Below are 27941 nucleotides of genomic sequence, written 5' to 3' on the forward strand. Positions count from 1 at the left end.
GGAGGGGGCCCCAGGATGACGCCCACCCACCCCTCCCCACCCTAGGGAAGGAGGGCCAGCTGCCGGCCCCAAACTCAGCTGCCCCAGGCCTGGCAGTGGCCGCGGCCCCAACACTTTCTCAATGAAAGGTATTTGGCAGTGGCGTCTGACACCTCATCACACCCAGCCTGGAAGCCAGCTTCTCCTGCCAGCTGCAGGGGGAACCCCCCCAATTCCTGCTGCCCCCCCAGGACCCCGACAGGCAGGCCCAGAGTCTGCGTTGCCTTGGGCGGGGGCCTACCCCTCTGAGCTTCCCTCTCAGCTGAGGGTGTAGACACAGTAAGTCTGGATAAATGCGCATGCCCCGGGCTCCCAGGGGCCTCAAAGCATCTCCCCTCTCTTGTCCATCACAGCCTATCCAAGGAGAGGCTGGGATGCTGGCACCGGGGCCTCCAAACCTTGTCTCCAAGCACAGCCCTGGGGCCCACCCTCAGAGACTGGGGCTGATACCCTCGGGTTTGCCAGATTCTCCCAGACCCTCCAGGCCCCTACGTCTGGCCCCTGGGCAGGGGAAGATGTTCCCATGAAAGGCATGGGCTGAGCAAAAGTGTGAGTGAGGGCTGGAGAGGCTGGGGGTTGTCCGATGGAGAGTTCTCCAGATGGACAAGAGCCAGCGGGCCACGTAGGCTGAGCGCTGACTCCACAGGTGTGTCGGGGTGTGCGTGAACCTCTCTTCCCGCCAAGGCCAGGCCCTCTTTGGGCCCCCATTGTTGGCACAGACGTGACACCTCTACATGCTAGACAGGCAGATGGTAAGAGGGACTGGAGGGGCAGGGGTGGACAGGTGGGCGAGCGGGTGGGTGGGTGGTAGAGGGGAAGTGGGCAGTTGAGTGGGTAAGTGGGTGGGTGTGCAGAAGGCCTGAGCAGGCCCTAGAATAAGGGAATAATACCCCGCACTCCAACTGCCTGCCGCCACCCTTTCTGGGGGCAATCAGCCAGGCACAATGCTCCCCATTCCAGGCCCCCAGAAACGCCACATTGATGCCTTCCAGGGACCAACATCTACAGGCCAAGGGAGTCTCACGCGCGTCCTTGAGGGGACTGCTGGGCCATCCAGGGAGCCCCCCGCTCCTGCCGGGATTCACTCTGGGGCCCAAGCAGCCCTTTGCCTCTCCTTTTTGGGACCTCAGTTTCTCTGTCTGGAAAGGGGGTGTGTGATCGGAACAGCGCCTGTCCCATGGGGCGTCAGGACAACTTGCCTGGCCGCGCGCACACAGCGCGCAAGCGATGGTGCTGCACCTCCAGACTGAGAGTCCCGGTGATGGCTCAGGACCATGGCCTTGGGCAGCCAAATCACCACGTGGTCAAGGCATGGCCAGGGCTCAGCCGGGTGTGACCCAGGGCAGGGCAGCTGTGGTCCCGGTGGAAGAAGTCCAGGGAAGCCTCAGTTCCTGCCTCCTGGGGCAAACGGCCCTGCCAGGGCCCCTCCCTGCCCACTGTAGCCCCTGGGCATGTGGCCAGATAGGAGCCACTGACCACAGCCAGGCAAGGAGGATAAGGCCAGGGCAGCAGCTACTACTGTGTTTTGCAGTCAGGGCTGCACAAGCCTGGGCTGCTTATGAGTCAGCTCTGCACACACATGTCGCAGATACACTTCTGTGGGCATCGGTTGGGGCCCACGTGCCTGCCTGAGGAGTGTCCAGGGCCGCACGGGGACCTGCAAGCCGCTTGCACACCCATGTCCGTATGTGCTTCAGGCCTGTTTCTGCCTGCCAAGGTGCACCTGGATCCAGCAGCCCCAGCCTCCAACCTTCTCTCCCCAAGATTGACACCAGGAGTTGGAAATGAAGCATCTTTAATTGAATCCCTGCCCCAACCCCCTGGGGAATCTCCAAGCACCAAACGTATGAGAATTGTGCTCCTCAGTCCCAGAGCCAAGAAGCCTCTTCCCCAGACCTTCAATGGGCCACGTCCGGACCCCACACTCACACCTGTTATTATTTATTCAATAAATAACCCCAAGAACAAAACTCAGGGTAGAGGACCCAAAAAAGCATCCAGCTCAGCACAGAAATCTGAAAGGGAGGATTATCTGAAATCCGGGTCAAAATATGAAATGAAATCAGAGCTGGCATGTGAGCTGGGAATGATCCCCTCTGGGCCTCAGCCGGTCACCAGCCCCGACCATCATCCCAGGATGCTGGCTCCCACAGTCAGGACAAACTCCATTTCACGTCACACAGCAACAATTATCTGCCTGCATTTGCACCATCGGACCTGACTGAATTCTGGGCTGGGGAGGAAGTGCCCAGAAACCTGAAGAGACTTGCCAAGGACAGAGGAGTCTGGAGCAGGGCAGAGGAGCGAGGCTGGGGCCCAGGGTCACTGCTGGACCCTGCCACGGCGGGTGCGGAGGGGACCTGAGGCTCGTGCCTGTGCCCGGCCCACCTCGCCCATCTCCCTGCGGATGTCACCAAGAGCTGCCGATGGGGACTCCAGCAGCCTCTGGAAGAGGCTCGGCCGGCCCTCTGGTGTCTCCCGGCACTGAAAGGTGACGGCTGTGCCAGCATCGGCCTTCATCTCCCTGGAGAAGCCATCAGAGGAGCCATCGAAGCAGCGGCCGATGGCAATCTCCTTGGCCAGCCTTGGGCTCTGGTCAGTGACTGTATAGACACCATAGTTGTGACCCAGAGGGTCCAGCGGGGCCAGCATGGAGAAGACAGCCAGGTCATCAGCGGGTGCAACAGGGGGGTGCCGGGTCAAGTAATCCTGCAGGAGTCCGTTGACCGCCACGCGCCGGCAGCTGCCCTGGGGCATGATGGTCACCAGTGTCCTGTCCACCTGACGCTGGTCGAACAGCATCCCGCTGCACTTGAACTCCACGCAGGCGGCAGATGTGCTAGGGCGCTGGGGGTCTCGGACACTCCGGTCATCCCGCAGACCGTAGAGCTGGCCCCGGGTCCGAGGGTGGCTGCCCCCCGAATTGTGGGAGCGGACCATGTATTCCTGGGGACCCTGGATCTTCACCTTGAGGAAGCAGGCTCTGAACTCCTGCGGGTTGGGCCACCAGGCCAGGAGATCTCCAGTCCAGGAGGCCGGCACGCCCTCGCGGAAGGGGACCACGTTATACTCGTATTTTTCCATCTCCACGCGAGCAAAGCGGAAGTGGCTGGCGGTCACCGGGGCCTCCTGACACTCCCGCAGGTTGCGCCACGGGTACACGGGGCCGTTGGCCTCGGCGGGGTCGCCGGACCTGGGTTTGGCGAGGTTGATGCGGAAGCCATTGCGTTTGAGGGAGGGGTCATCGTGGTCGGTGCGGCGGTAACCCAGCTTGTCTAGGTAGGGCTGGGCCACGCCCACGGTGGCCGGGAGTGGGCGGGGCCGGGATGGGGCGGGCTCCAGCTCCTCCCCGCCCAGGGTGGCCGTGACCAGGGCGGTGTAGGCGTCTGGCCGGTCAGCATCGCAGAAGGCGGGGAGGCAGGCCCCGTTGGGACCAGTGACGGCGCTGTCGAAGCGGCCCCAGGCGCGGGGGTTGGCCGAGAAGCCGGGGGCAGGCTCCAGGTTGACCAGCGTGACCACCACGCCCTCCACCTGCTCGTTGGGGTTGAACTTGTCGTTGGCGTAGGCGCGCACCTTCACCAAGCAGCGGCGGCGCTCAGGCACGTCCAGGTTGAACAGACGCCGCTCCCGGATCTCCACGTTGCCCACCAGGAAGACCCGCTCCTCCCGGCGGACCCGTGAGGCCGCCGACCTCTCACGCTGGAAGCCGCTCTCCTCTTCCCACAGGCCCGTGTCAGGGTTCAGCGACCACAGCTTCAGGGCCTCCACGTGGCCGGCCATTCGGATCTGGCTGGCGGCCACACGCACGGCCACCGGCCCGGTCTGCAGCTGCTCTGCGGAGCCGGCAGCACGGAGGTCCACCGAGAACATGCCGTAGGTGCGCAGTGGAGCCAACTCCCCGTCACTGTCCACAAATCGCAGGTCACTGGGGGCGGCAGCCGCCGAGGTGACATTTCGGGGGTCAACAAATGTCACCCGGGCCTCCACAGCCCCTGTGTAGGGTTCACCATCAGCTCTGCGGAAGGCTCTCGGAGGGATGACCAGCTCGCCTAAGGGGGCTTCGTCCTCCAGCTCCCCGAGGGATATCGTGTTGCTCTGGCTGGCATCTAAGATGACAGGGGCTTTCTTGCGCATGGCCTTGACCTCATGGTACACGCCCGCACCTCGAGGGTCAAAAGGCAGGACCCTGACAGTGTCCACGAACTGGCCACTGGGGTCCACGAAAGTAATCACCAGCCGCTGAGTGGAAGGTGCCACCTCAATGGTGAAGTCACCCTGGTAGGATGTGAAGCCAATGGGCTCCCGGCCCAGGAGGATCCGAGCAAAGCGCAAGGGCTCCCTAGACTCAGCGGCCACCACACGTCCCCGGATCAGCCCCCGAGGGGGCAGACATTTCCGGCAGCCACATTCAGCCACTATCTTGACTGGGAGGATGTAGCCAGAGCAGTGGATCTTCCTGCTCTCCAGCCGGTGCACCGAGCAGCAGCGGGAGCCTGCGTCCCCACATCGGGGCCTCGAGCCTGCAGGGCTGGGGCAGGGGGTGTCAGGGCAAAGGCCTACGTCCAGGTAGATGGGGCCGCTGCCTGGCTGACCACAGTCGTCTGGAAGCTTGATCAGGTGTTCTCGGGGCTGGGGGTCACAGGCTGGCTGGCCTGGGGCTGTGGAGCAAGAAATCAGCCAGATCAGGGTAAGGGGGGGGGAACTCCATGGAGGCCAAGGTTGGGGGCCTAGATTGGGATCAGAGGCTCAACCCGGGGGCTCAGTGGGAGCCTGGGATCCGACTGAGCAAGGTCAGAGATCAGTCTGAAGTCGGGGTTCCATTTGAAGTTGCGTTTTAGCTGGGATTGGGGCTCAGTTTGGTGTCAGGGCTCGCTCAGGGTTGTGGGTAGGGTTGCTGAGGACGCTCACCAAGCACGGTGAGTTGGGCAGTGCCCGATCGCACGGCCCCGGCATCATTCCACGCTTTGCAGTGATAGGTGCCTGCCTGGTCTGGGTGAAGCCCATGCAGCTCCAGGTGGGTCCCGTACCTGTGCGTTCGCCTGTCCAGCAGGGTCCCGTTGTGGAACCTGGGTGGCGGGTGAGCAGCACCATGAATGCCCTTGGCACGGGGGAGGGGCTGCATCTGTCCCGCCCCACATGGAGCACAGGGAGGTTGCAGAGCAGCTTCCTCTGGGTCTCTGAGGCACCACATATCATGGGAAGCCCATTCCAACCCCAAAGCTGGGCACGAGACCCTTGAGCATGGGGCAAGGCACTCACCAGGAGTATTTCTTGGGCATGGGGGTGCCCAAGGCTTTGCAGCAGAAGGTCACATTCTGGCCAGCCTCTCGAACTCGGGACTCAGGGTGCTTCACCAGATAGGGCTTCTCTGGGGGCAGAGGCAGCAAAGGTCAGGGCCCTGCCCCACCCCAGCTTCTCCCAAAGACCCTTCCCAAGAGCAGGGCCCCATCCTTTCCCTTACAGTGATGCCCTGTTTCACTTGGGCCTTTTCTAATGACCCTCCCCCCACTCAGGTTCACCTCGCATCTGCTGGAGACTGTGCCCTTAATGCTTTTTTTTTTTTTGTGGTACGCAGGCCTCTCACTGCTGTGGCCTCTCCCGCTGCGGAGCACAGGCTCCGGACGCGCAGGCTCAGCGGCCATGGCTCACGGGCCTAGCCGCTCCGCGGCATGTGGGATCTTCCTGGACCGAGGCACGAACCCGTGTCCCCTGCATCGGCAGGCGGACTCTCAACCACTGCACCACGCAGGGAAGCCCATGCTTAATCTTAATGCTTCCCTTTGCAACTCCACCTCTCACCTCACATCTTCTCCAATGACCGTTACATCTTATTTCTTGCTCCATTGGCCTCACTGTACATCACATCATCCCAAGTGCTTGGCGTCACCCAGAATTTCCTCCCCAGTTCCTCAGCCCCCTCATCCCTCTTACCATGAGGCACTTACCCAACTTATTAAGGACAACACTGACCACAGCAGAGATGGAGCTGTTGGCCTGGGCCTGGGCCATGCCTGCAGAGAAGCCATCCATTCGGGCACTGACATTGGCTCGGCTGCTGGCACAGACTCCAGGCACCCAGAAGGTTCCGTGGGCATGGCTAGTAGCCATGGTGCCAGGCCAGTCTCGCAAGGAGACCCTGGCTCCTGGCAGCGGACACCCAGATGGGGTGACCACCGAGCCCAGAAGGATGTGGTCAGTGCACCCACAGGTGTTGGGACCACACCCTGGGGGGTGGGCACAGGAGGCAGAGAAGACTCTTGACCCCTTCCTGGGGAGGGCTATCCTCTCTATCAGTCACTCAGCAAAGGTACCCAGACACCCTCCCCACCTTGTTCCCCTCAGAGAGTCCTCATCATGGACCTGCTTGCAGCAGCCCTTGGTGTGAAGGACATGGGGCTCAGTGGTCAGGGCTGGGCCAAGGGGAGGGACCTGGGATCCTGGTGTGAAGGAGATGCCCTGGAGGAGAGGACAGGATAGGTGACTCCTACAAGGCAGAGAGGCTCCTTCTAGCATGAGAGAAAATGTTCAGGCAGGGGCTGGGGGCCCAGCGAGGGGATGGGTCTTGGGCCCAGAACATCTCCCTCCTGACACAATCCTGTGGTTTCTCCATAAAATGGAAAATTCCACTGGAAACTTCAGGGCAGAGGCACGGAGAAGGCAGAGCCAAGCAGAGTAGGGTGGGGAATCCCACCACCCCATTGGCTACTGTGCTCCCCCACCCTGCTGCATGCTCTGCTGGGGCAGTCTCCAGACCATGTTTGTGGAGACCAGGCCTGATTGGAATTTCCAGTCGCCTCCTGGCTGGCCTGGTGTCTGGACCAGGGAGGGCCTGGGCATCATGTCTGCCAGGGTGTGAGCGCATGTCCACGTGGGCGTGGGGGACGGGCGTGGCCTGCGAATGCCATGCGTGTGTGCACCACGAGTGTGTGAGCCAGCTTCTGTGTGTATCCACGTCCACCAGGACATCCGCACACTCCAACAGGCACACAGAGGAAGTGCCCCCTCAGATCTGCCCATGACTGGACACGACCCCCATGGCGTCCACCCGTCCAGATGTACACATTTACCAATGCTCTTCGGGGGCCCGGAAGGGAAGGAAAAGCGTCTCCAAGTGGTCCAAGTTCTGGTCGTCCAGGCTCCGCCCCTACACTCAGGCTCCGCCTCCTCCCTCCAGGCACCGTCCCATCAGGCTCCACCCCAACTAGCCCCTCTAGGTACTTCCCTCAACTGGCCCCGCCCCTACACCCAGGCCCCGCCTCTAACCCAACTATCTCCTCCAGGCCCCGCCCCTCCTACCTGGACAAGTAGGCCTCACACAATTCTGCGCCTCCAGGGTACGCCCAGGACACGCATCCGCAGCAGGGCTTGGGCAGCGGCGGCGGCGCAAGCGACGGCCTGGCCCGCAGCTCCCCGAACAAGGACCCCACGGGCCCCACGCACCCCACGTGGCCTCTGGGGAGAGGGCAGGGATGGGGGCGTCAGATGGAACCTGGAACTCTGTTGACAGTGTGGGACTGGAGGGTGCTCTCGTCACGTGCATCCGAGTCAGAGAGAAGTCCTGCCCACTGCCTCAATCGGTGCTCCCCCAGGCGCACCAGTCGAATGTGCAGTTGAGGTACCTTCCCGCCCCCGCCAAGATAAGCCCTGCTGTTCTCCCTGCGTCTCACCCACATCTGGGGCTCAAAACACACTTCCACGGAACGGCCCTAGTTCTAGATGAGCAAAAGAGGGCAGTGAGAGGGAGCTATGTTCCTAGGGGCCCCTTCCTGACCCCGACCTGGGCCCCGGCCATTCTTAGCCCCTCCCTTCCAAAGCTCCTCTCCTATCCGCTCCGGCCCTCTCCTGCGGCCTTGCTCCTAAAAGACCCCGCCTCTTCCTAGCCACGCCCTGCACCCTCCCCCTCCCCCCCCCAACAAGACACCATCCTTTCAGGCCTCATCCACCTATGGCCAATCCCCGCCGCTCCCTTAGCCCCGCCCTCACCATGCGGGCAGCGGAAGCGCACGTGGTAGTTGGAGCAGCGGCGGCCTCGGGGCTGCTCGCGGTTGAGGCACCAGAAACCTCGCGTGGGGTTCAAGTGTACGCGCTCGCCGACGTCTGACGGCAGGGCCCAGTCTGTGGTGCGCGCCTCCAGCGCCAGCGGCCGCGGGCACACGCGCGCCGGCCCGTAATAGAAGCGGATCGCAGCCAAGCTCTCGAAGTCACCGTCGCCTCCCGGGTGGTCGACGTTGAACCAGGACGTCCACTCGCTGGCCTCTGCGGGCACCGCACGCGCTGGGACCCGGGCCTTAGCCGGTCGGGCTCCATCAGTTCAGGCAGGAGCCTGGGCTGCGGCCCGCCCACCCCCACCTGCGTGTTTAAGCCAGGTCCCCCTCCCTACAAAAGTACATGGGCAAGCCCAGCCTGCCCAGATCCAGAGCCCTCGAGGGCAGAAGGAGCTGTAGAAGGATCAGGGGAGGTTGGATTGCGCTTGCCCCGGCCCTAGTTCTGCCGCTCAGTATCTGAGCTGGCCCATGAGTGCACGCTGAGATCTTGCCACTGTCTCACCAGCCCCCACTCTCAGAATTCAGAACCCTTGAGGTGTAAGGAGATATAAAGGCAGCACGAGGAGCCAGGCCTGAGACCAGCTGTTCCACTGCCTGGCAGCCTCGCATCAGTGCCAGCTGGGACCTTGTTCGCTGCCCACTGAACCTATCAGGCAACCCTCCCTTTCACAGAAGCCAGAGGTGGGAAGGGTCTGGCCTCTCACAGGCTAGCTTCTGTTTCCATCAACCCCCCAAGGGGCGCTCACTCCTTTCCTCATTCAAGAGCAAGTCAAATAGAACCTTCCTAGCTGGGAAGCTAGAGACTTGGGTTCCAGAACTCCTGTTTCCCTGACTGAACTGAGCTTGTTGTCTCACCGCCCCGCCCCACCCCACCCTGGTTTCCTCCTGGACAAACAGCCTGGGCTCTCATCTCCCTGCTCCTAAAACTTAGACCTCTTGGGGCACCACTTCCAGGGGCTGCCATGCCCAGGGACCAGGACAGTCCTGGGCTCTTCACCCAGCTTGTATCCCCTCCTCACAAGACCCTACCAGCCAGAGCTCACACAGAGTCCACAGCAGAACGAGGACTCAGACCCAAGCTGGCTCACCTTCCCAGTCCTCCAGGGCTGGTGAGGGCTGGCCAGGGTGCAGCAATGAACCTTCAAGGCCCCACGCAGTCACCATGGGCTCCTCAGGGGTGGTGGTGCCTGTCAAAGGGGTGAGGGGTAGGGGGAAGGACTTCTGTGAACTCCTGGTATGCAAAGTGCTGCCACGATCATCCCCATTTCACAGGGGAGAAGCCGGAATCCAGGGGAGAATTGCAGCACCCCCTCCTCCAGGAAGCCTCCCCATGACCTCCCCACCCCCAGTCTCCCACAGCCCCGTCCCTCACTCTGACACAGCCCCTTAGGCTGGGGAAGTCTGTGTCCACTCTGCTTCCCAGACCCAGTTCTCCCACTGTGCTCAGTGGCCATGAGTTCAGTTGGCTGTGCCCCTCCCTGCTGTCATATTGATCTGAATTTTCTTTCATCCATTTGCTGACTGGAAGTCCCTCCCTCAGTCTACCTTTCATCCCTGCACTTGGGGCCCAAGCTGCCAGTGGGAAGTCCTTGGAATCTAGCCTGGCTTCTCCAGCCGCGAGTTGTCTGAGATAACTGGGCTGGGCAGTGACTTCAGACAAGTCCCTTCCCTCTTGGAGTCTCAGTCTCCCCATCTGAGAAATGGGCCCAGTTCCCCACTCCACTGAGTGTTCCAGAGATGGGAATTTCTTTTCTGAGTGCTGTGTGTGTGTGTGGAAGAGGGAAGGAGTTAGGTGAGAGGGGACAGCTCTGGCCCCTTCATAGTGTGACCAAGACTGGATGATTCAGGGTCCAAATGCTGTGGCTGAGATGGGTACCCTGCAGTCCTGAGAATCCAGAGGAGCCTGAAGTTCATAGCCACACTCCTGGTGCCCCTATCGTCCCTTGGAGGAGGGAAGACAGTGGACGAGATCCCCTCCTGCCCCAGGTGGTCCCAGAGCTCCATCTCTTCGTTGCCCCCTCACTCCACCCCCGAGGCTGGTAAAGGGAATGCAGGCCTGGGGAAGCAAGTGGGTCCCTTGGTTCTGTCTCCAGGCTCCGGCTGCTTGCCACGCCCTCTGTCAGACGTCCGGCGCCTAGGGGGCTGGTCTGGGGTCTGGGGGCGCCTCACCTCGGGTCCCCGCCAGGTGCGCGGCGGCGACACAGAGGCAGAGCAGTATCTGCAGTGACGCCATGGCCAGGTCCGAAAGTCGGAGGGAGGGTCCCAGCTCCGCTGTGCACTCGGGTCGGACTCCCGCGGGTCTGGCGGCCGCTGGGGCTGTGGATGGGGGAGGGACGCGACCGCAAGCCACGCCCCGTCCAGGCCACTCCCCGTCCAAGCAACGCTCCCGGGCCTGAGGTGACTTCGGTGCGCAGACAACCTCTTTGGGTCGCCCCCCTCGGTGCGTCTGGCTGTACCTCCGCCCTCGGGCTGGCCTGCGTCCCCTCGGCGCCGGCTGGAAGTCCCCTCCTTAGCCCACCCTCTGTTCTCCACGTCGGGAAGTGCCTCCTGGAATCGAGCCTGAAGCTGTCCGAACCTTCAATGTTTAAGCCGCCCTTTAGGCGGCTAGAAACCCTCCATCGGGTCTAACTTCGATTCTATTGGCTTTAGGCCACCCTGAGCAGCCTGGAAATCCCACCTTGAATCTACCCTCCACTCTTCTGGCTCCAGTTTTCTCCGAGGCCAGCAAGAAGTCCATTTACGTCTGCCCTCCATCCCTCCCGCCTTGGGGCCACCAGGGGACCGGTGGGAAGTTCCTCCCTGAGCTTCCCCACCCCCGCGCCAGACCCCGCGCACAGAGGAGGCCCAGGCGAGGTGGCGGTGGTACGTGTGTTTATTGGCGCGGGCCCAAGCCGCGTGGGCACGGGTGGCTGTCAAAGCGCCGCGATGCAGTCGGTGCCCGTGTACCCCGGCAGGCGCAGAGCGAACTTTCGGCGCACATCGTCGGGCACGAACCTGCCGGCCACGAAGTGGTGGCGCCCGGAGAAGCGGCCGGCGCATTGCTTGGGCGCCGCCAGCGATACGAGCACGTCGGGTCGTAGCCCGTCCTCGGCGTCGCCGCCGGTCTCTGGGTCCCAGCCTGAGGGAGGAAGGATGGGAGGCGGGGATCAGGAGCTGGGAGGGGTGCAGGCTGTCAGACAAGAGACCTGCCGCCCCATCACCCACTTCCCCTTCCCCATCAGACACAGCCTCTGCTCTGACCCATGAGTTTGGTCAGACCTGCCTCCCATAAAACTGAGCCTCTGGGGGCTTCCCTGGTGGCACAGTGGTTGAGAGTCCGCCTGCCGATGCAGGGGACACAGGTTCGTGCCCCGGTCTGGGAAGATCCCACATGCCGCGGAGCGGCTGGGCCCGTGAGCCATGGCCGCTGAGCCTGCGCGTCCGGAACCTGTGCTCCGCAACGGGAGAGGCCACAACAGTGAGAGGCCCGCGTACCACAAAAAAAAACAAAAACAAAAAACTGAGCCTCTGTCCTCAGGCCAGTTTCTCCCCACTCCCCGGAGATGTTTCCCTCCTCCTCTGACCAGAGCTTCTGCCTTCAGACGACCTCATTTATACCTGCTGCCCTTTCCCAATCAGACCTATGCGTCTGCCATCTCTATACCTCCCTGCCTATCAATCCTGAGCTCCCCTACTTAAACTAAAGTCTCTTTCCACCCAGACCTCCCAGCCTCCTCCCAGATCCCCACTCTCTACTCAGGGGACAGACTTGCCACCATCCTCAGGCAAACCTACCCCATCAGACCTGTCTCTTTGCCCCAGGTTCTTGCCTCTGACAAGATGTGCCCCCCGCCCCTCCCAACTTGAGCAGCCAGCCTCCTCCCTCTGACTAGAGACTCTTCCCTCTGACCTGACATCCCTGCCTTCACCTTCAGACTAGATCTTGCCTTTTGACTTGGCAGGACCCTGACCCCCTCCCTCATTGGGTTGTGGCCTCTGCCATCCCTCAAATGAGCCTCCACCCTCAGACTAGGGGCCACTAATAAGCCCTTCTGACCTAACAGGGAGACCCTCTCTGTCCAAGGCTATCTGTTCAGACAAGAGCTTGCAGACTGTCCCCCCAGACCACCTCCTCCCTTAGACGCCACCCCCAGCCCTGTGGCATCCTGCTGGTATGACCCTGGGGTCTTGTAAGCCGGGTGATGTCCCCCTGAGTCTGGCCACCCCCATGGAGGGTCTGGCTGGCCAGCAGCTGTTTGTTCCGTTCTGCCCATTGCCTAATGGCTCCAACAGGCCTGGGGCGGTGGCCAGGATGAGCGGGGCCTTTGCCGAGTGAGCTCACGTCTGCCCCGGGTGACTGGGCCAGGGTGGGCAGCGGGCACACTGTGCTGGGTGTAGGGGGGAGGGGACCCAGGGTCACACGGGCACCAGCCTGGGTACTCCCCATCCGAGGGATGGACATGACCCTCAGCCTCACCCAGAGTGCAGGATCCATCCACGCTGGGGAAACTGAGGCTCAGAGTGGGCAGACAGGCTGGGACCACCAGAAGCCAGGGTACAGGGGCCTCCACCCAAGCCCTCCAGGTCCTCATGCCCCCCACTCCACCTGACATGCCTGAGGGAATGTCCAGGCTCACGAGGGGGATGGACAGTAGCTTGAGCGTGGCCAGCGCACGCATGCAGGGGCCCCCGACCTTGCCCGGCTCCACACCGGGGCCCAGCACGGCGTCCACCACCAGTCTGTAGGCGTTGTTGATGAGCTGGACCTAGGAGGGCAGGCAGGGTCAGGGGGCAATCTTGGGGCACTGTCCCCCACCAACCCCCTCAGTTGCCACCCGAGCTGACCTCCGTGGGCAGATAGGACAGGAAGGGGATGTCCATCTTCTCACACTGGGTAGTCAGGTCCCGGTGCAGCGGGTCCAGTGAGCGTGTGGGGTAGAAGATGGTTGGTTCGTACTCCTGTGGGGAGCGGGAAGGGGTCAGCACTGGGGCCCTCCCAGGCTCCCCACTGGGCCTCTGTCCCCAGATCTGGGTACCAGGCAGCAGACACTGCCTGGCACAAGCACTGGGCATATTCTGTAACCTGACATGCCTCATCCTCCCCCTGGGACACTAATAAGAGGAGGAAGCAATTTTTTTTCAAGGATGGGTTGGGAGCGTGACCCTGAGAGGCCAAGGAAATTCTTGCTACTCACAAACACCCGCAGGTGCCGGGCACAGACCAGCCCCACTGCCCCATTCTGCTCCGGGCCGCACACGACTAGCACCGTCCTCTGCTTCCGGGAGTGGGCAGGCAAAGGGAACACCTGGCAGGGGCACAGCAAAGGCAAAGGCATGGAGTTCGGAACTTCTTACTCCAGTGGGGAACCTGAGGCCTGGAGTAGAGGATGGGATAGGGCTCGGCCCTGGAGGCAAGAGGACAGGACGGGAGGAGAGGGGCTGGGGCCTCTGGGGGCCTCAGTTTCCTTGTTGGAGACCCAGAGTCCTTGCCTCAGGCTCTGCCAAGCCCAAGCAGAAAAACGTGCCTCCTGCCACCACCCGAGCCCAGAGTGCGGTTTGTTTATTCTCGGCCTGAGTTGCAGACATTCTTCCACCTTTTTCCACCGCAGTGGCTGCCCCTCCCACTGCTCATGTTTCCAGGCCTCCGTCCCTCCTGGAGGCCCCAAAGCTGGAGGGAGTAGGGGAGGGGGGTATTTTTCCAACGCGCCATACCCTGTCTCTCTCCGTCTGTCCCTCTCTGTTGGCCTCTGTCTTCACCTCCCTGTCTTTCTCTCTGTATCTCTCAGACTCTCTACGTGTCTCTCCTCATCTGTTTCTCTCATTTCTGTCTTTGCCTCTGTGTCTCTCTTTCTCTCCATCTCTGTATCTCTCAGACTCTCCTCTCTGTCTCTGTGTATCTCCCTCTCTTTAACGCAGAAGAGTCTCAGCCCTACCCTGACTCTCTGCTTGGCCTCAGCTCACTCTCCTTCCCCAGCCTCTATCGGATGGGAGTAACAATGGCTCCGACATGCTTGTGGGGTCTCTACCAGGCCCAGGGTGGCTCCAGGGGGCCCAACTCTACTCTAACCTCCAACCACACAGAGGGAAAGTTAGTTCCTTTTTGAGTCTCCTCCCCAGGGCCTCAGCAAGGTCCTGACCCAACCTGGTCCTACCTATGACCCCACCACGCCATGCCCAGAGCCCCAGACCCACAACCAAGTCGGGGAGAGTGATAACATGCAGCTGGCTAGGACCAAGGGGCCTCTGGACAAACACAGAGCTTTCAGCGCAAAAACTGGACGGTTGGTCATCAACGGCCAGGCATGAGTTTACTACACTGGGTTTGCTTTTGTGGCTTTGATTTTCATTGTTCTCTTTTCCTCTGAGCATCTCACTCAGGATCTGTTTCACTTGGAACTAGCAACATTTAAGTTAAAAGACAATTGAGGCCCCATAAAGAAAGATATTATTAAGTTTTTTAAAAAGTATACAGTGGTGGGCTTCCCTGGTGGCGCAGTGGTCGAGAGTCCGCCTGCCGATGCAGGGGACACGGTTTCGTGCCCCGGTCCGGGAAGATCCCACGTGCCGTGGAGCGGCTGGGCCCGTGAGCCATGGCCGCTGAGCCTGTGCTCCGCAACGGGAGAGGTCTCAACAGTGAGAGGCCCGCGTACCGCGCAAAAAAAAAAAAAGTACACAGTGGTAATAAGAAGAGGAGGAAGAAGGGGAGGAAGAGGAAAAGGGTTACCTGCTGGAGCCCTGACTCAATCAGGCACTTTCTTAAGGCATTTGTGTTTATTAATTGGTGTCAGTTTATTACCCTTTTTCAGAGGAGGAAACTGAGGCCCAGCGTGGTTTGGCAACATGACACGAAACACTGGACAGTAGTATCGTCATTGCTATTATTCTTGCATCTCTTGCAGGCACCTTGAGGCCTGGGGGTTTGCTCCAGAGCCAAACATAGCTTTACTTCCAACCCCCCAGGGCCCTGTGCAGACCCCTCCCCACCTCTGGGCCTCAGTTCCCCCACCTGTGGCTGGGAGTTGTTTGCGGGTGCTCAGACTTCAGGAACTGACGTCCCCTCTGCTCAAGACCCAGGAGGTGGCAGAGGCAGGCAGTCAAGGGCCCCAGACCCATCTCTGTGGTTGCCTCCACATCTGTGGGGACCCCCGTCTCTGTCCTGACGCTCATTAACACACTGGCCTGGGCCAGTGATGATCTTCTTTGGACCTCAGTTTCCCCATCTGAGTGATGGGCTGGGGTGGCCCCAAGCAAAGAGGGGCTTCTTGAGGGCAGAAATGACCTTCCTGGCCATGGGGGTCATGCAGCTAGGCCTCCACTCTGGTGGGCTGGCCATCTGGTTGGGGTCAAGGTTGAGGATCAGGGGTCAGGTACCTTGGTCACAGCCACGGCACTAGCATGGCCGCACCACTCCACCAGCTGCTGCCGCCCGAAGCGATAATCTTCCAGCAACTCCCGCTCCAGGGCAGCTGCCTCGGCTGTGCTGGGGGTCAGAGTGGGGAGAAATGCTCAGAGACACAGAGAGACGGAAAGACTTAGAGACAGAGACTCAGCTGGAGCCAGAAATGTGCCACCAATGCTCTGAGCCAGGCCCGGATGCCACCCCCACCCCGTGCCCAGAGCCGAAGACCCTCAGTTTCCTCATCCATCGTGCACACCGTTGAACTGAAGCCTGGAAGGCTGCGGGAGTTTTGAGCACAAGCCTGAGGCGCGGGAGCCCTCTGGTGGTAGAAGAAGTGCATGGCCGTGCATGTTGTTTTATTGCCCCAAAGCATGGGATATAGAGCCTCACCCAGATGCCCCCAGCCCCCAAGGCAAGAGGAACCCAGAGGGGGGAATAGAGCATGAAGGACTTAGTTGTTGGGGGTGACGCGTGGCTTTCAGGCAGTGAAAACCACTGAAAGGATTCTAGGACACTGGAGGTCAATTGGACTGGGGGTGCCTGTGGGGAGGAGGGTTTTAAAGGCAGCAGAGTTTTGTTTTGTTTTGCTTTGTTTTTTTGGCCACGTTGGGTGTTCGTTGCTGCGCGCGGGCTTTCTCTAGTTGCGGCGAGCAGGGGCTACTCTTCATTGCGACGTGCAGCCTTCTCATTGTGGTGGCTTCTCTTGTTGCCTAGCACGGGCTCTAGGCGCGGGGGCTTCAGTAGTTGTGGCGCATGGGCTTAGTTGCTCCGCGGCATGTGGGATCTTCCCGGACCAGGGCAAGAACCCGTGTCCCCTGCATTGGCAGGCGGATTCTTAACCACTGTGCCACCAGGGAAGTCCAAGGCAGCAGAGTTTGATGGCTCACATGGGGAGGTGGCTGTGGCGCCTGCAGCTATGAGACTCATTGGTGATCCCTCTTTCAGGGACAGTGATAAAATTCAATAATTGTGGCCAGAGAAATGGAGCCAAAGTGCTTGAGGTGAAGCTCAGCCCCCAGCTCAGTGAGTGACTGAGGTCCGTCTCATCTCTCTGAGCCTTGCAAAAGAGAAGGCAGGACAGGCTAATTTTCAACGTCCAGTGCAAAATGCAAATGTGGGGCCCCTTGATCAATAATTATTAAGAGTTTTAAGATGGTGATGGCAGAGCATTAAACCAAGTGTTGGGCCCTTCTAAGAGCAGGGCCCAGGCTGGCCTTGGTCTGGGCTTGGTGGCTACAGAGAGGAAGAGCTGGCTGGCATTGAGGACTGGAAGACGTTCTTCACTCCAGAATCAGGGGCTGGAGCAGCTGGGCAGGGTCTATAGCCTGATGCCAGCTTCCCATAGCCAGGACCCCTTCCAGCTGGGGAACTGCACTTGCCCCCAGCTCAGCACACCCTAGAGTATAGTGATAATAATAATAATTGTTATTAGGATATTATCATTATTATTATTATCGTAAAAGGACCAGGCCCAGAAGAGTTGGAAGAACATATAACAACTCAGATAAATAAAATGGTTTGCCCAGAGTCATGTAGGAAGCAAGTTGGAAAACTGAGCCTTCTACCCTTGGTGTCTGTCTCCAGAGCCACGGATGGGGTGTGAGCAAAGCAGAGGGAGACCTACAGATGGGCAGAGGTTTGTTGGGATGAATCCTGAGGTTCCTTTTTTTGATTCTGCGAGCAGGAGACCACAACCTTCTAGCCAATTGTGCAGTGTGACCAGGCCAGGCAGCAGGAGGGGTGGAGGTGGGAAGCAAGCATTGCTATGCGATGGGGAGTCAGGGAGGGCTTCCTGGAGGAGCTGGCCTGGAGTGCTGTGGGAGGTAATCTAGGTGGCAAGAACAGTGAGGGCCGAGGCCCTGTGGTGGAAATGAACTTGGCAGGTTCAAGGGACAGAAGAGAGGCAGAGAGAGCGAGGCTGAGAAACTTGGTCAGAAAGATACTTCAGGGTCCCACACAGATGGGGAAGATGGAGGCTTAGGGCAAGGTGACATGCCTTGTCACCCCAGCGAGCAGAGCCAGATTCAACTCCCAGGTTGTCTGCGGCTGAAGCTGCAGGAGGTTGAAGGACCGCATGGGGAAACAGACCTCATGGTGGGGCCAGATGAAGAGCACCCACAGGACAGGCCGGCCCAGCTCCTGAGAAAGAATGTCGAAGGTGCTTTAAGAATGTGGCAGGGCTTCCCTGGTGGTGCAGTGGTTAAGAATCCGCCTGCCAGTGCAGGGGACACAGGTTCAAGCCCTGGTCTGGGAAGATCCCACATGCCGCAGAGCAACTAAGCCCATGTGCCACACTACTGAGCCTGAGCTCTAGAGCCCGCGAGCCGCAACTACTGAAATCCGCGTGCCTAGAGCCCGTGCTCCACAACGAGAAGCCACCGCAATGAGAAGCCCAGACACCTCCACGAAGAGTAGCCCTGCTCGCCGCAAGTAGAGAAAGCCCGCGAGCAGCAACAAAGACCCAGCACAGGCAGGCAGGCAGGCAGGAGGAATATGGCTCATTCCTCTATCTTCACCTTGTGACAGCTCTGTTGCCCCCGCAGGAGGGCTGGGGGAGGATCATGCATTCCTCCTCTTCTTTCTCTGTTCCAAAGCTTTGGCCTCTGGCCTCCACTTGGAACCTTATCTTCCTGCCTAACCGGTCACTGGAGAGATAACCGGGACTCCACAGGCAGAGGGCAGTCCAGGCTTAGGAGCCTGAGGGTAGGGGCAGCAGCTGCTCTGGCCAGGGAAGGGGATAGGGCAGAACTGTTATGGGACTGGGGGATGGTGCTCAGTTTATGAGGGTGCCTCTTGCTTCTCCCAACCTCAGCCCCCAGATGAGAGGAGATGTGAGGTCCCGGGATTTGCCCACCAGCCCCAGAAGGGGCAAAATGCTCCAGGAGGGGGCTTTTTAGAGATGAAGCTCTGAGGCTAGGGTGCCTGTGCCACACACTCCCTGCTTTCTCAGCTCCATCTGCTTCTCTCCACCCTCGTGACTCTGCCCACCAGCCCTTCATCATTGCTCACCTGGCTGCCTACTGCAGTCACATCCCCCCAAACTCAACACAAGCCGAGGGGGCTTTGAAAACTTGAACACCAGATTTCACCACCCCCTGTCCTAAACCTTCTTATGGGTCCCCAGTGTTCAGAGAATATTCAAATTCCTCACCTTACATGCCCCCCATTATGTCTCTCATCTCAGCCTCCTCTCCCCGTGTTCCACTCCCACCCAACACACAGCACCCCATCACTCCTTAGTTGGCATCTGAGGCCCCCCCATCCCCCACACCAGGTGAAGTCACAGCTCCAGCTTCTAAAACACTTTCTTCCCCCTGCCTAGCATGTGCTGGGTCTCTCGCTGAGTCTGGACATCAGCCAGTAGCTGCACAGGATCTGCCTTGAGAAGAGGGGCTGAGTGGACAGTGGGCAGGTGGCCGCACAAAGGACTGTGGGGTCTGGTTTACAGTGAGGTCTACAGCCCTGCTTGGGGTCCCATGTCACAAGCGCTTAGAGGACACAAGAGGATGACTTAGGACAAGGTGGAAGGCACAACCAGAGCTGCCAGCTCCAGACCCCAAATTCATCAGCCCACTGGCAAGTGGCCCCATGTATTTAAAACTCACTTTAGCCCTAGCTCAGCCAGTGGCTTCCCTCCCCAGCCTTCAGTTTTCTTCTCTGAACAAGGGGTTAGTAGCAGGTACACTATCAAGGAGGGTGTGAGCATTTGAGGAGCTAAAAGAGCTCAGCTCTTCCCGGATGGGAGACAAGGGGCACGGGCTCCAGGGTCCCTGGGAAAGATGGAAAGGGGAGGCGGGCCCTGCTTAGGCTGTGGGTAATGGGGGAGCGACCAGTGGTGCTGATGAGTAATTCATGACGGGCGGGCCTGCTGCAGATGCCGTTTCCCTGGTAACGCAGCTTTGGAGGTGTCGGCAGCTGCAGGCTGTCTCTCCAGTGAAATGCGGATGGGCCTAGGATTCTCCCTGCCCCCCCATCCCGGCCATGCCTTTGCCTCTGATCTACAGCCCCTGGTCCCCCAGGCCCTCTTCCAGCCATGCCCCAGCCTCCCGTCCCTCTCCCCCCGGCTGACCTGAGGAAACACCGCTCCTCGGGTGCCTCCGCTAGGTCCGGGCCAGCCGCGCTGCTCATGGCGGAGGTGATCTGGGCGCGCAGGCAGCCACCACCACCACAGCCTTTTAAGTGCATCCCTGGGCAGAGGGGGCGTCCTCTCTCCTCCCGCCCACGTGTGTCCGCCAATCAGGAGACGCCGCGAAGGCGCTGTGCACAGCCGTTGGTCGGTAGGTGCAAGTGGACTTAACCCCACTGCTGCCTCAGAGGATGGCGGGAATCCCAGAGTTGCGAATATTGGCAAGAAAACAAAGTCTGGAGGGGCAGCGATGGGCCGGTTACCCCTGCTATGGGATCCTGGCTTAGGAGCGCGGGGACCCGCCTGTGCTGCGCCCCTCTCCACCCCGGTGCTCTCCTATGCAGGTCACCCACCCACCCCGTACCCAGGTGGAGAAGCCCCCCAGTCTGAAGGTGTTGGCTGCTGACAAGCAGGTTTCAAAAAAGGTAGGAAAAAGTCCAGGCATATTTGGTAGCCGATGCTAAAGGGTGATCCAGGGGCCATCCCACTGGCATCTTCTGCTTAGTCCCTGCACCTCCTGTGACACCCCGTAGCCCCCAACCCCCAACACTCAGTCCCTAGGACACAGGCAGGCCAGTCTCCAGAGCGTTTATTCTCTCCTGGTAGGGAGGGAGTAGGGGTCCAGTGGTCTGAAGGGCACAGGTGCCTACGTGTACCACCTGAAGCCATAGGTGGAGCGGAGAATCTCCTCGTTCGTGCGCAGCCCGTAGAGCTCGCCCATCATGGGGGTCACCCAGCGCGTTGTGTGGAACACAGACTCGCCTACCTGAGGGGACAGAAGGGTATGGGTGGCGGTGCAGCTAACCCCTTAGGCCCATGCAGCCTGCTGGGACCCCACCAGGCCTGGCAGCCACTGTGCCTACACCCAAAACTGCCTTCCCCTTCTGGCACTTGACACCCACTACCCCTCGGCCCCAGGCTTTCTGTGGGAGGCTGCGTTTCTGCAGTGGCCTAGACCCCCGCCCTCCCTGCTGAGGACCCACCTTCCAATCCGGCACGTCCTTCATGATGATCGCCTCCTCCTCCAAGTTCTCCCGAAGCATCTGGAGAACCCTGCAGGGACAGGGTGGGAGGTGGGGGACAGGCCTGACCACCCTGAGGGGCCCCTGCCGAACAAACCTGCCAAATGTGTCCCTGCCCCACCTCCCCATCACCTCCTGCAGCTTTCAACCCTGCGCATGCTGACCCCTCTTCTTTCCTTTCTTCCACTGGCAGGCTCTTACTGTCCTCCTGCCCGGCCCCAATGCCCCCTCCTCCAGAAGCCCTTCCATTCTCTCTTGGGTCTCTGCTGCAAATCAAGTTTGGGGCCCTCTCCAAGGACGAGGGCATCCCCTGGAGCCACGTACAAGGTCATGGCTGTCGGTCCCCATGTGTGTTCTGGCCTTATCCCACGCTGCAGGCTGCAGCACTCAGGCCTGTAACCTCCCGACCCTGGCCCCAGCAGCACACCTCCGGTCCTTCTCTGCCTGCAACAGAGGCATCAGTGCAATGCGAGCCTCGAAGTCCTCGATCTGCAGGCGCCTGTGAAACCCCAAAACCAACACTCAGGTCAGACCATGGTGGGATGGGGGGCAGATGATGAGGCCCTTGGACATGCATTACCCTGGAAAGGGGTTTGGGGGAGAGGCAAGCAAGGCGGAAGGGCTTGGGCAGTGGGCTCTGCCCACTGACAGCCTGAGACGGGGGATGGGGGGGCATGCAGTTGACACAGGCAGCGTCAGTCCACAAGACTGCTGGCTTCACACTTTCTTTTCAGTTCAAAACTTTTTTTTAAATCCTAAAAATAGCCCGGGCCTGATGACTGCAGTGAACTGTGGGGAACGTTCATCATGGGGTTCTGGACTTTACAAAATCACATCACTTTCACTGCAAGATAGCCGTGGGGGAGCAAGCATCATGGGCAGCTCCTTTCTTCTCCCTGCTTTTTGGCATCTCCAAGCCACCAGCCCCATCTGTGCTGGGAGGTGTGGGTAAAGCGATGCCCAATGATGTGGCCCGGGGAGTGGCCTCCGGCCCTGTCCCCTCATCACCAGAAATCTCACAGCAGCACAAGGAAGGGTCTGGGTGAACTTCAGCCCCCACCTCAACCCTCCCACCCCCTCCCCATCCCCCAGGACCCAGGGTAGCAGCCCCGCTCCAGGCTGCTGCCCTCACCACAGTCACACACCGTGGTTACTACTGGGTCCCTCTGGGAGACTGGGCCTGGTCTTGCCTGTCCAGTGTGGCGGCCCTAGCGTCCAGCACCCGCCAGGTGCTCCTGAGTTCACTCAACAATGCTGAGCTCCCTCCACTTGCTAGGCCTTCTCCAGCACCGCCTGTGCTGGGGGTGAGCAAGCTCAAGGTGGGTGCTAAGGACACAGGACACAGAGTGGGAGAGGGTGGAGGGGCCTAGCTCGTTGGGAGCCACTGAGAAGAAGCCACGTGGCGGGGCGTCCGGCAAGCTCAGAGGCGGCAAGAGTCCCAACCAAGGCCGTTGCAGACCTGGGTCCCTCAGGCCCTGTACGGCTGGCCCGGCCACTATCTTGCATGATCTGCTTTTTAAGCCTTTATATCACCATTGCCCGGTCACCACCCACAAAAAGACAAAAACCCCCTAAGAGAGTGCATCACGGGCCTGTCCTTCCACCTCCACGTCTGCTATGCTAACGTGGACCCTCGGGTACCCAGTGGTGGAGGTCAAGGGCACCCAGTAAACATCTGGCGGCGAGCTTCTTGCTTACTAGTCAGTCATTCCTTGAGGGTAAAGCCCAGAAATCGACTTGCTGTGTCAGGGCCTGCACCTACTGAGGCCTGAGGAGTTGACAAGGGGCCCCGAGGTACACTAAGTCCACAGGCACACGTCCCCACCCTCCCATCCTCACCAGCGCAGGGCCTACCTGCGTTCGCGGTTCCACTTCATCATGCTCCAGTACCCAAACAGCAAGGTCCCGATGCCCACGGCGAACATGCTGTAGCCTGTGGGGAGAGGGGGCGCTGCTCAGCACCTGCACGTGGGACAGGCCACCTTGTCCTTTCTTCTCCTGAAGCATAACCCACTCACTGTGCAAACAGTCCAGTAACATGAATGAGGGAGAAGGCAAAAGCCCTCACGAACCCCCTGCCAGAGATGGCCGGTACCATCTCTAATGCCTATTTTTTCAGACTACTTTTTTTTGTCTCTGTGGAAAGTCCACTGGCCCCCTCCCTTGGACACCCCCTCCCCCACAGCTGCAGCCCACTCTTTATCTCATTCACCCACTCTGCGGGCAGGGGCACCAGGCTGCTACACCTCTGCCCCCATGCCAGGGTTCCTGGAAGGTACAGGACGGGCAGAGACTATGAGAGGGCCTGAGGGCCTAAACGTTTATGGCTGGGTGGCCCTGGCCCCGCCACTGACTAGAAGGTCGTTTGGTTCCCTTCAGCCAGCTGGTCCCCGTGGGGAAGGACGGTGTCCATGCTGGGTCCCAGCTCCACGGAGGTCCCGGCTGCCTGGGCCACCTCCCTGTGTGCTGCCCACAGGGGGCTGGATGGGGCTGCTGGAGGCAGGCAGTGCCCTGCAGGGGCTGCCCAGCCACCCCCTGGGCTCCCAGGTGCTGCTTCCTCCCGTCCCAGTAGGGTGGATCCCCTTCCCGGGACCCCAGGAGACAGAGGCTGAAATGAATATTTACTGAGAACCCGTGGGCACCTGTGCTGTAATTCTGACTGACAGGCCGTGGGCCTGCTGGGGTCTTCAGGGAGGTCTGGACGCTTGGGGCCTGGCTGGGGCTGGCTCGTCCTGCACCACCTCATCTTTCAAGCCTCAGTCTCTCCTCTGGACAGAACTCGTGGTTGCTGGGATGAATTGACAAGCTCAGCCAGACCGAGCTCCATTTAACACCCAGTAAAGGACTGGCAAATGGTGGGTAAAGCCACTTCCTGGGACTCGTGGGGGGACAAAGTGGGGGCTCTTTCTTCTTCAGCTCGTCTCCAGCACAAGGCTCCTCTGGCACCTCTGTTGGACCCAGAGATAAATGAAAAACTGGCTCAATTTTTTAATCCCTTTAGTTCAACCTGTTAAAAACATGAGCTCACGGTAAGGCACTTCCATGTTATGGGGGACAAGGTAGCGAGGGCACCCTGGTTCCTGTGCTCAGAAGTAGGACCTCTCCTGAGAGGGCCGAGTGCCCAGGACCGGTCCGTAGTGCACTCGTGGCTCTCCCACAATGGCTGACCACCTGTGTTGGGCACTCAACGTTCTTTCCATTGGGTGGGAGTGTTTCATCAGAGCTGCCCGTTATTTGCAACAGCTGCAGAGAGGCCCGGGGCTGCTTCTTCCGACCCAGCCCCAGGGAAAAGACTGAGAGACTGTCTTTGTGAGGACCTCTTGCCCTCAACATTGGGCACCCATGTGTGGGCCCATCTGTAAGATAAATTCCAAGACTAAGGTAAGGTGGCCTTTAAGATGATGCAGCTCTAACTCATCTATTCCCCATTGACAGTGGTGAGGCCGAGGCCCCAGGCCTTCAGGGGGTGTCTGTGCCTCCAGAGCTGCCAGTCTGGTGGGAGAGGCCAACGAGGGGCATGCCCAGAAGGGGGTGCGGGCCACGTGTAAAGAAGACCTGAAATGAATAGAAACGCATCCTGTGTTCATGGATCAGAACTTAACATTGTTCGGATGGCAGCACTCTCCAAACTGAGCTACAGATTCAACAGTCCCCATCAGAATCCCAACCTTCCCGGCCCCCCCCCCACATAAATTGACAAGCAGATCGTGAAATTCATATGGAAATGCAAGGGACCAGAATAGCTGAAACAATTCTGAAAAAGAAGAACAAGGTTGGAGGACTCTTCAAACTTATCACGCAGCTGTGTGTACAAGACAGTGTGCCCTGGCATAAGGATAGACATGTACATTGATGGAACAGAGCTGAGAGTCCAGAAATAAACCCTCACATTTATGGTCAATTGATTTTGGACGAGGGTGCCAAGATAATTCAATGGGGACAGAACAGTCTTTTCAGCAAATTGGACCACTGGATAGCTACATGCAAAAGAAGTGTGCTCCTTCCTCCCTCCATACACAAAAATTAACTCAAAATGGATCAAAGACCTCAATGTACTAAGAGCTAAAACATAAAACTCTTAGAAAACAGAGAAGTCATTCTCTGTGACCCTGGATAAGGCAATGGTTTCTTAGATATGACACCAGAAGCACAAGTGACAAAAGAAAAAACAGAACTGGACTTCGTTGAAATTTAAAACTTTTGTGCTGCAAATGACACCATCAATGAGCTGAAAAGACAACCCACAGACTGGAAGAAAGTATTTGCAGATCATATACCTGATAAGGGAATGGTATCCAAAATATATAAAGAACTCTTAAAACTCAATAATAAAATAACTAACCACCCAATTAAAAATGCATAAAGGATTTGAACAGAAATTTCTTCAAGGAAGCTATACAAATGGCCAATAAACACATGAAAAGATGTTCAACATCGTTAGTCCCTAGGGAAATGCAAATCAAAGCCACACTAGATACCACCTCACACCTACTAGGATGGCTAAAAGTTTTTTAAATGGAAAGTAATTAGTGTTGTCCAGATGCAGAGAAATTCGAACTTCCGTACATTGCAGGTGGGAACGTAAAATGGTACAGCCAACTTGGGAATAGTCTGGCAGTTCCTCACAATGTTAAATAGGGAGTTACCAAGTGACCCAGCAATTCCACTCCACCTCAGAGAAAGAAAACATATGTTCACACAGAAACCTGTACAGGAATGTTCACAGCAGCACTGTTCGTAACAGCCAAAACGTGGAGACAACTCAAATGTCCAACAAGTGGTAAATGGACACACAAAATGTGGTCCATCCATACAAGAGTATTATTCAGCCATAAAAAAGAATGAAGCACTGAAACACTACAACATAAGCATTAAAAACGTGCTGAGAAGTCACACAAAAAGGACACAGAGTGAATGATGCCATTTATATGAGAGGCAAATCCACAGAGACAGAAAGCACTAGCTTGTCAGGGGCTGGGAGAGAATGTGGAGTGACTGCTAACGGGTAGAGCATTTCTTTTTGGGGTGATGAAAATTTTGTAAATTTAGATCATGGCGATGGTTGCATACCTGTGAATAGACTCAAAATTGGTGATCTGTACACATGAAATGGGTGAACTGTATGGTATGGCATGTGAATCTCAATAAAAATGTTAAAGATACCAGAAAAAAAGAAAGGGCCACTCACTGGGTGCAGGTGGGAGTGGAGAGAGGAGAGCTGGGGGTGAGAGATAAAGGGAAAAGGTGGCGGTAGCAGTCACTTCGGTAGCAGCATGGATTAAAGGCGGCCTGAGCCAGCTTGGCATGTTCTGGGATGTTGGCACTGAGTGGGCCACGCAGAGAAAAGGGGAGTCGGTGCCAGGCTTGGGGCCACAGTGCCTTGACAAGAGCAAGACTGATTGGGAGAGGGCAGCTGTGGATAAGGCTGGAGGACAGAGGACAAGGGCAGGGTGTAAGACAGACTGTAGGGCCTTTGCATTTACTGTTCCCTCTGCCTGGGGAAATCCTTTTCAGAGAGGTCCTTTCGCCCATTCTGGCTAAAGCAAGCCCCAGGTATCCTAGGCCTCGGCACTGACCATAATGGGAAATTATGGAGTGATGTGTCTGTCTCCTCAGCTAAACAGTGAACTCCTCAGGACACAGCCCAGCACCACGGATGCACTTAACAATTACTAAATGCAGGTACATAAATGAAGACCACATCCCAGAAAGGAATGTGGTCTTAATATTCCTCACCCCTCTGCAACCAGGAAAGACTGGGGTGGGTCTGTATGTGCTGCAATGAAAGTTGGTGTCCAGGGCTGTGATGGGAGACCCAACCCCAACTGGTGGTATCTGAGGCACACGGGAGGCACTGCTGCATTATTAACTGATAGAGGACCGGGATATGGGCCACATTTGTCACTTAAAAATGAAAGAGATGCTGACTGTGGGAAGCCCAGGGAGACCCAAGGGCTAGGGTCCTTCTGCAGCCTGGTCACAGAACTATCCATGTATAAAAGACCTCATGTCACACACCCGAGAAGTGCACTGACCTGGGTGTCAAGAAGAGACTCAAAGATTGCTTTATATTTGTTGAATCTAGGAATGAGTCTAGAGTCGAGTGCCCATGTGGTGCCAAATCTAGTCTGTAACCTGTTTTTGTATGTCCCTCGGGCTAAGAACACTTTTAGGTTTGCAAAGTTGAAAAAAAAAGCAGCAATAGTGGATAAAGACCATCTGGCAGAGAAAGCACGAACTATTTAGCCGGCTCTTTACGGATAAAGTTTGCCAACCTTTGTTCTGGATTAGAAAAAAGCCAAGAAGGGGCAGGAGAAGACCTGAGTTTTCACCTGACAGTGACTTTTCTACTGTCTGAATTATAACTTTTTTTTTTTTGAAACCATGCCCATGAATTTTTTTGCTTTTTAATTGAGGCATAATTTGCACAACATGCGCATGATTAAATGTAAAGTTCAATGACTTGCAACAAAGTATTCATTCTTAACTCGTTTTACATTTTTTGTATTTCTCTGTTATCCTTGGGTGCAGAGTATGGGCGCCTTTTACTTTCTCGCTTACATTTTTTTGTGTTAAACCCAATAAAAAATTTTAAAACGTTACTTAGAACCCTGGACAATTTTAAGAACACATAATTCTGGGATAGCCTGAAGTTGGGGGCCACCAGAGAGGAACCACTGCACAGAACATCTTCTCTTTTTTTTTTTTCAGACCATCTTTTAAATTCCCTCGGTATTCCGGGTTTCGGCCCCAGCTTTGCTCTGGGTGGCCCCGTGGGGAGGTCGCATCCTCTCTCGGGCCTCAGTTTCCCCACCTGTGAAACTGGAACGTGGCGGAAGGATCGCGGCGCGGGCTAAATTAACCTCAGTTTCATCAATTGTAAAATGGGAATAATTAACGGGACCGACCTCTTGGGCTGTTCCGAGGCGGCAAAGGGCTTAGTAAATGCTCGACAAACTGCAGCAGTTGTCGTTATTGTTAGTACTGAAGCTGTTGGGGATCCTGGAACTCCGCTTCCCGTCATATGGAGAGGGAAACTGAGGCCCGCTAGACTCCCCGGCGTCCCGACCCCGCCGAGGCACCCAGAAGGCCCAGACCCTGACACCCCGGCGCAGGGCGACACTGACCCGACAGTCCCCGACGCGGAAGGTTCCGCTTGTAGTCGATAGGGCCGTAGCCCCCCAGCGGGGGCATGTCCTGCTTCACCTTCGACGCCGCCATACTTACAGGACCCTGCACTTCCGGTCGCGGGAGGAAGTTACGCAACGGCGGCCAACGCCATAATGAGTGTGGCGGAAGCTGCCGCGCCGGTCTCGCACACGGCTGCGAAA

The 27941-nt window shown here is 58.2% G+C and overlaps 3 protein-coding genes across 3 annotated transcripts; all 3 read right to left on the reverse strand.

Annotated features, from left to right (window-relative positions):
• Positions 1-1956: 1956 nt before the first annotated feature.
• On the reverse strand, positions 1957-10317 carry CILP2 (cartilage intermediate layer protein 2). The gene is made up of 8 exons (XM_060006652.1): positions 10254-10317; positions 9173-9271; positions 8023-8295; positions 7336-7491; positions 5985-6263; positions 5299-5407; positions 4948-5105; positions 1957-4697 (listed from the first exon to the last, which is right to left on the reverse strand). The coding sequence occupies exons 1-8, from the start codon at positions 10315-10317 to the stop codon at positions 2362-2364; spliced, it is 3474 nt and encodes a 1157-aa protein (XP_059862635.1). The 3' UTR covers positions 1957-2361.
• Positions 10318-10945: 628 nt separating this feature from the next.
• YJEFN3 (YjeF N-terminal domain containing 3) lies at positions 10946-19734 on the reverse strand. Its single transcript, XM_060007965.1, has 6 exons — positions 19532-19734; positions 15435-15543; positions 13259-13369; positions 12909-13022; positions 12679-12829; positions 10946-11202 (listed from the first exon to the last, which is right to left on the reverse strand). The coding sequence occupies exons 1-6, from the start codon at positions 19645-19647 to the stop codon at positions 10997-10999; spliced, it is 807 nt and encodes a 268-aa protein (XP_059863948.1). The 5' UTR covers positions 19648-19734; the 3' UTR covers positions 10946-10996.
• A 428-nt stretch (positions 19735-20162) lies between these two features.
• On the reverse strand, positions 20163-27849 carry NDUFA13 (NADH:ubiquinone oxidoreductase subunit A13). Its single transcript, XM_060007966.2, has 5 exons — positions 27738-27849; positions 22465-22543; positions 21038-21109; positions 20572-20641; positions 20163-20354 (listed from the first exon to the last, which is right to left on the reverse strand). The coding sequence occupies exons 1-5, from the start codon at positions 27829-27831 to the stop codon at positions 20235-20237; spliced, it is 435 nt and encodes a 144-aa protein (XP_059863949.1). The 5' UTR covers positions 27832-27849; the 3' UTR covers positions 20163-20234.
• Positions 27850-27941: the final 92 nt, after the last annotated feature.

The sequence above is a fragment of the Delphinus delphis genome, chromosome 3, assembly GCF_949987515.2.
Source record: "Delphinus delphis chromosome 3, mDelDel1.2, whole genome shotgun sequence".
In the NCBI taxonomy this organism is placed as follows: Eukaryota; Metazoa; Chordata; class Mammalia; order Artiodactyla; family Delphinidae; genus Delphinus; species Delphinus delphis.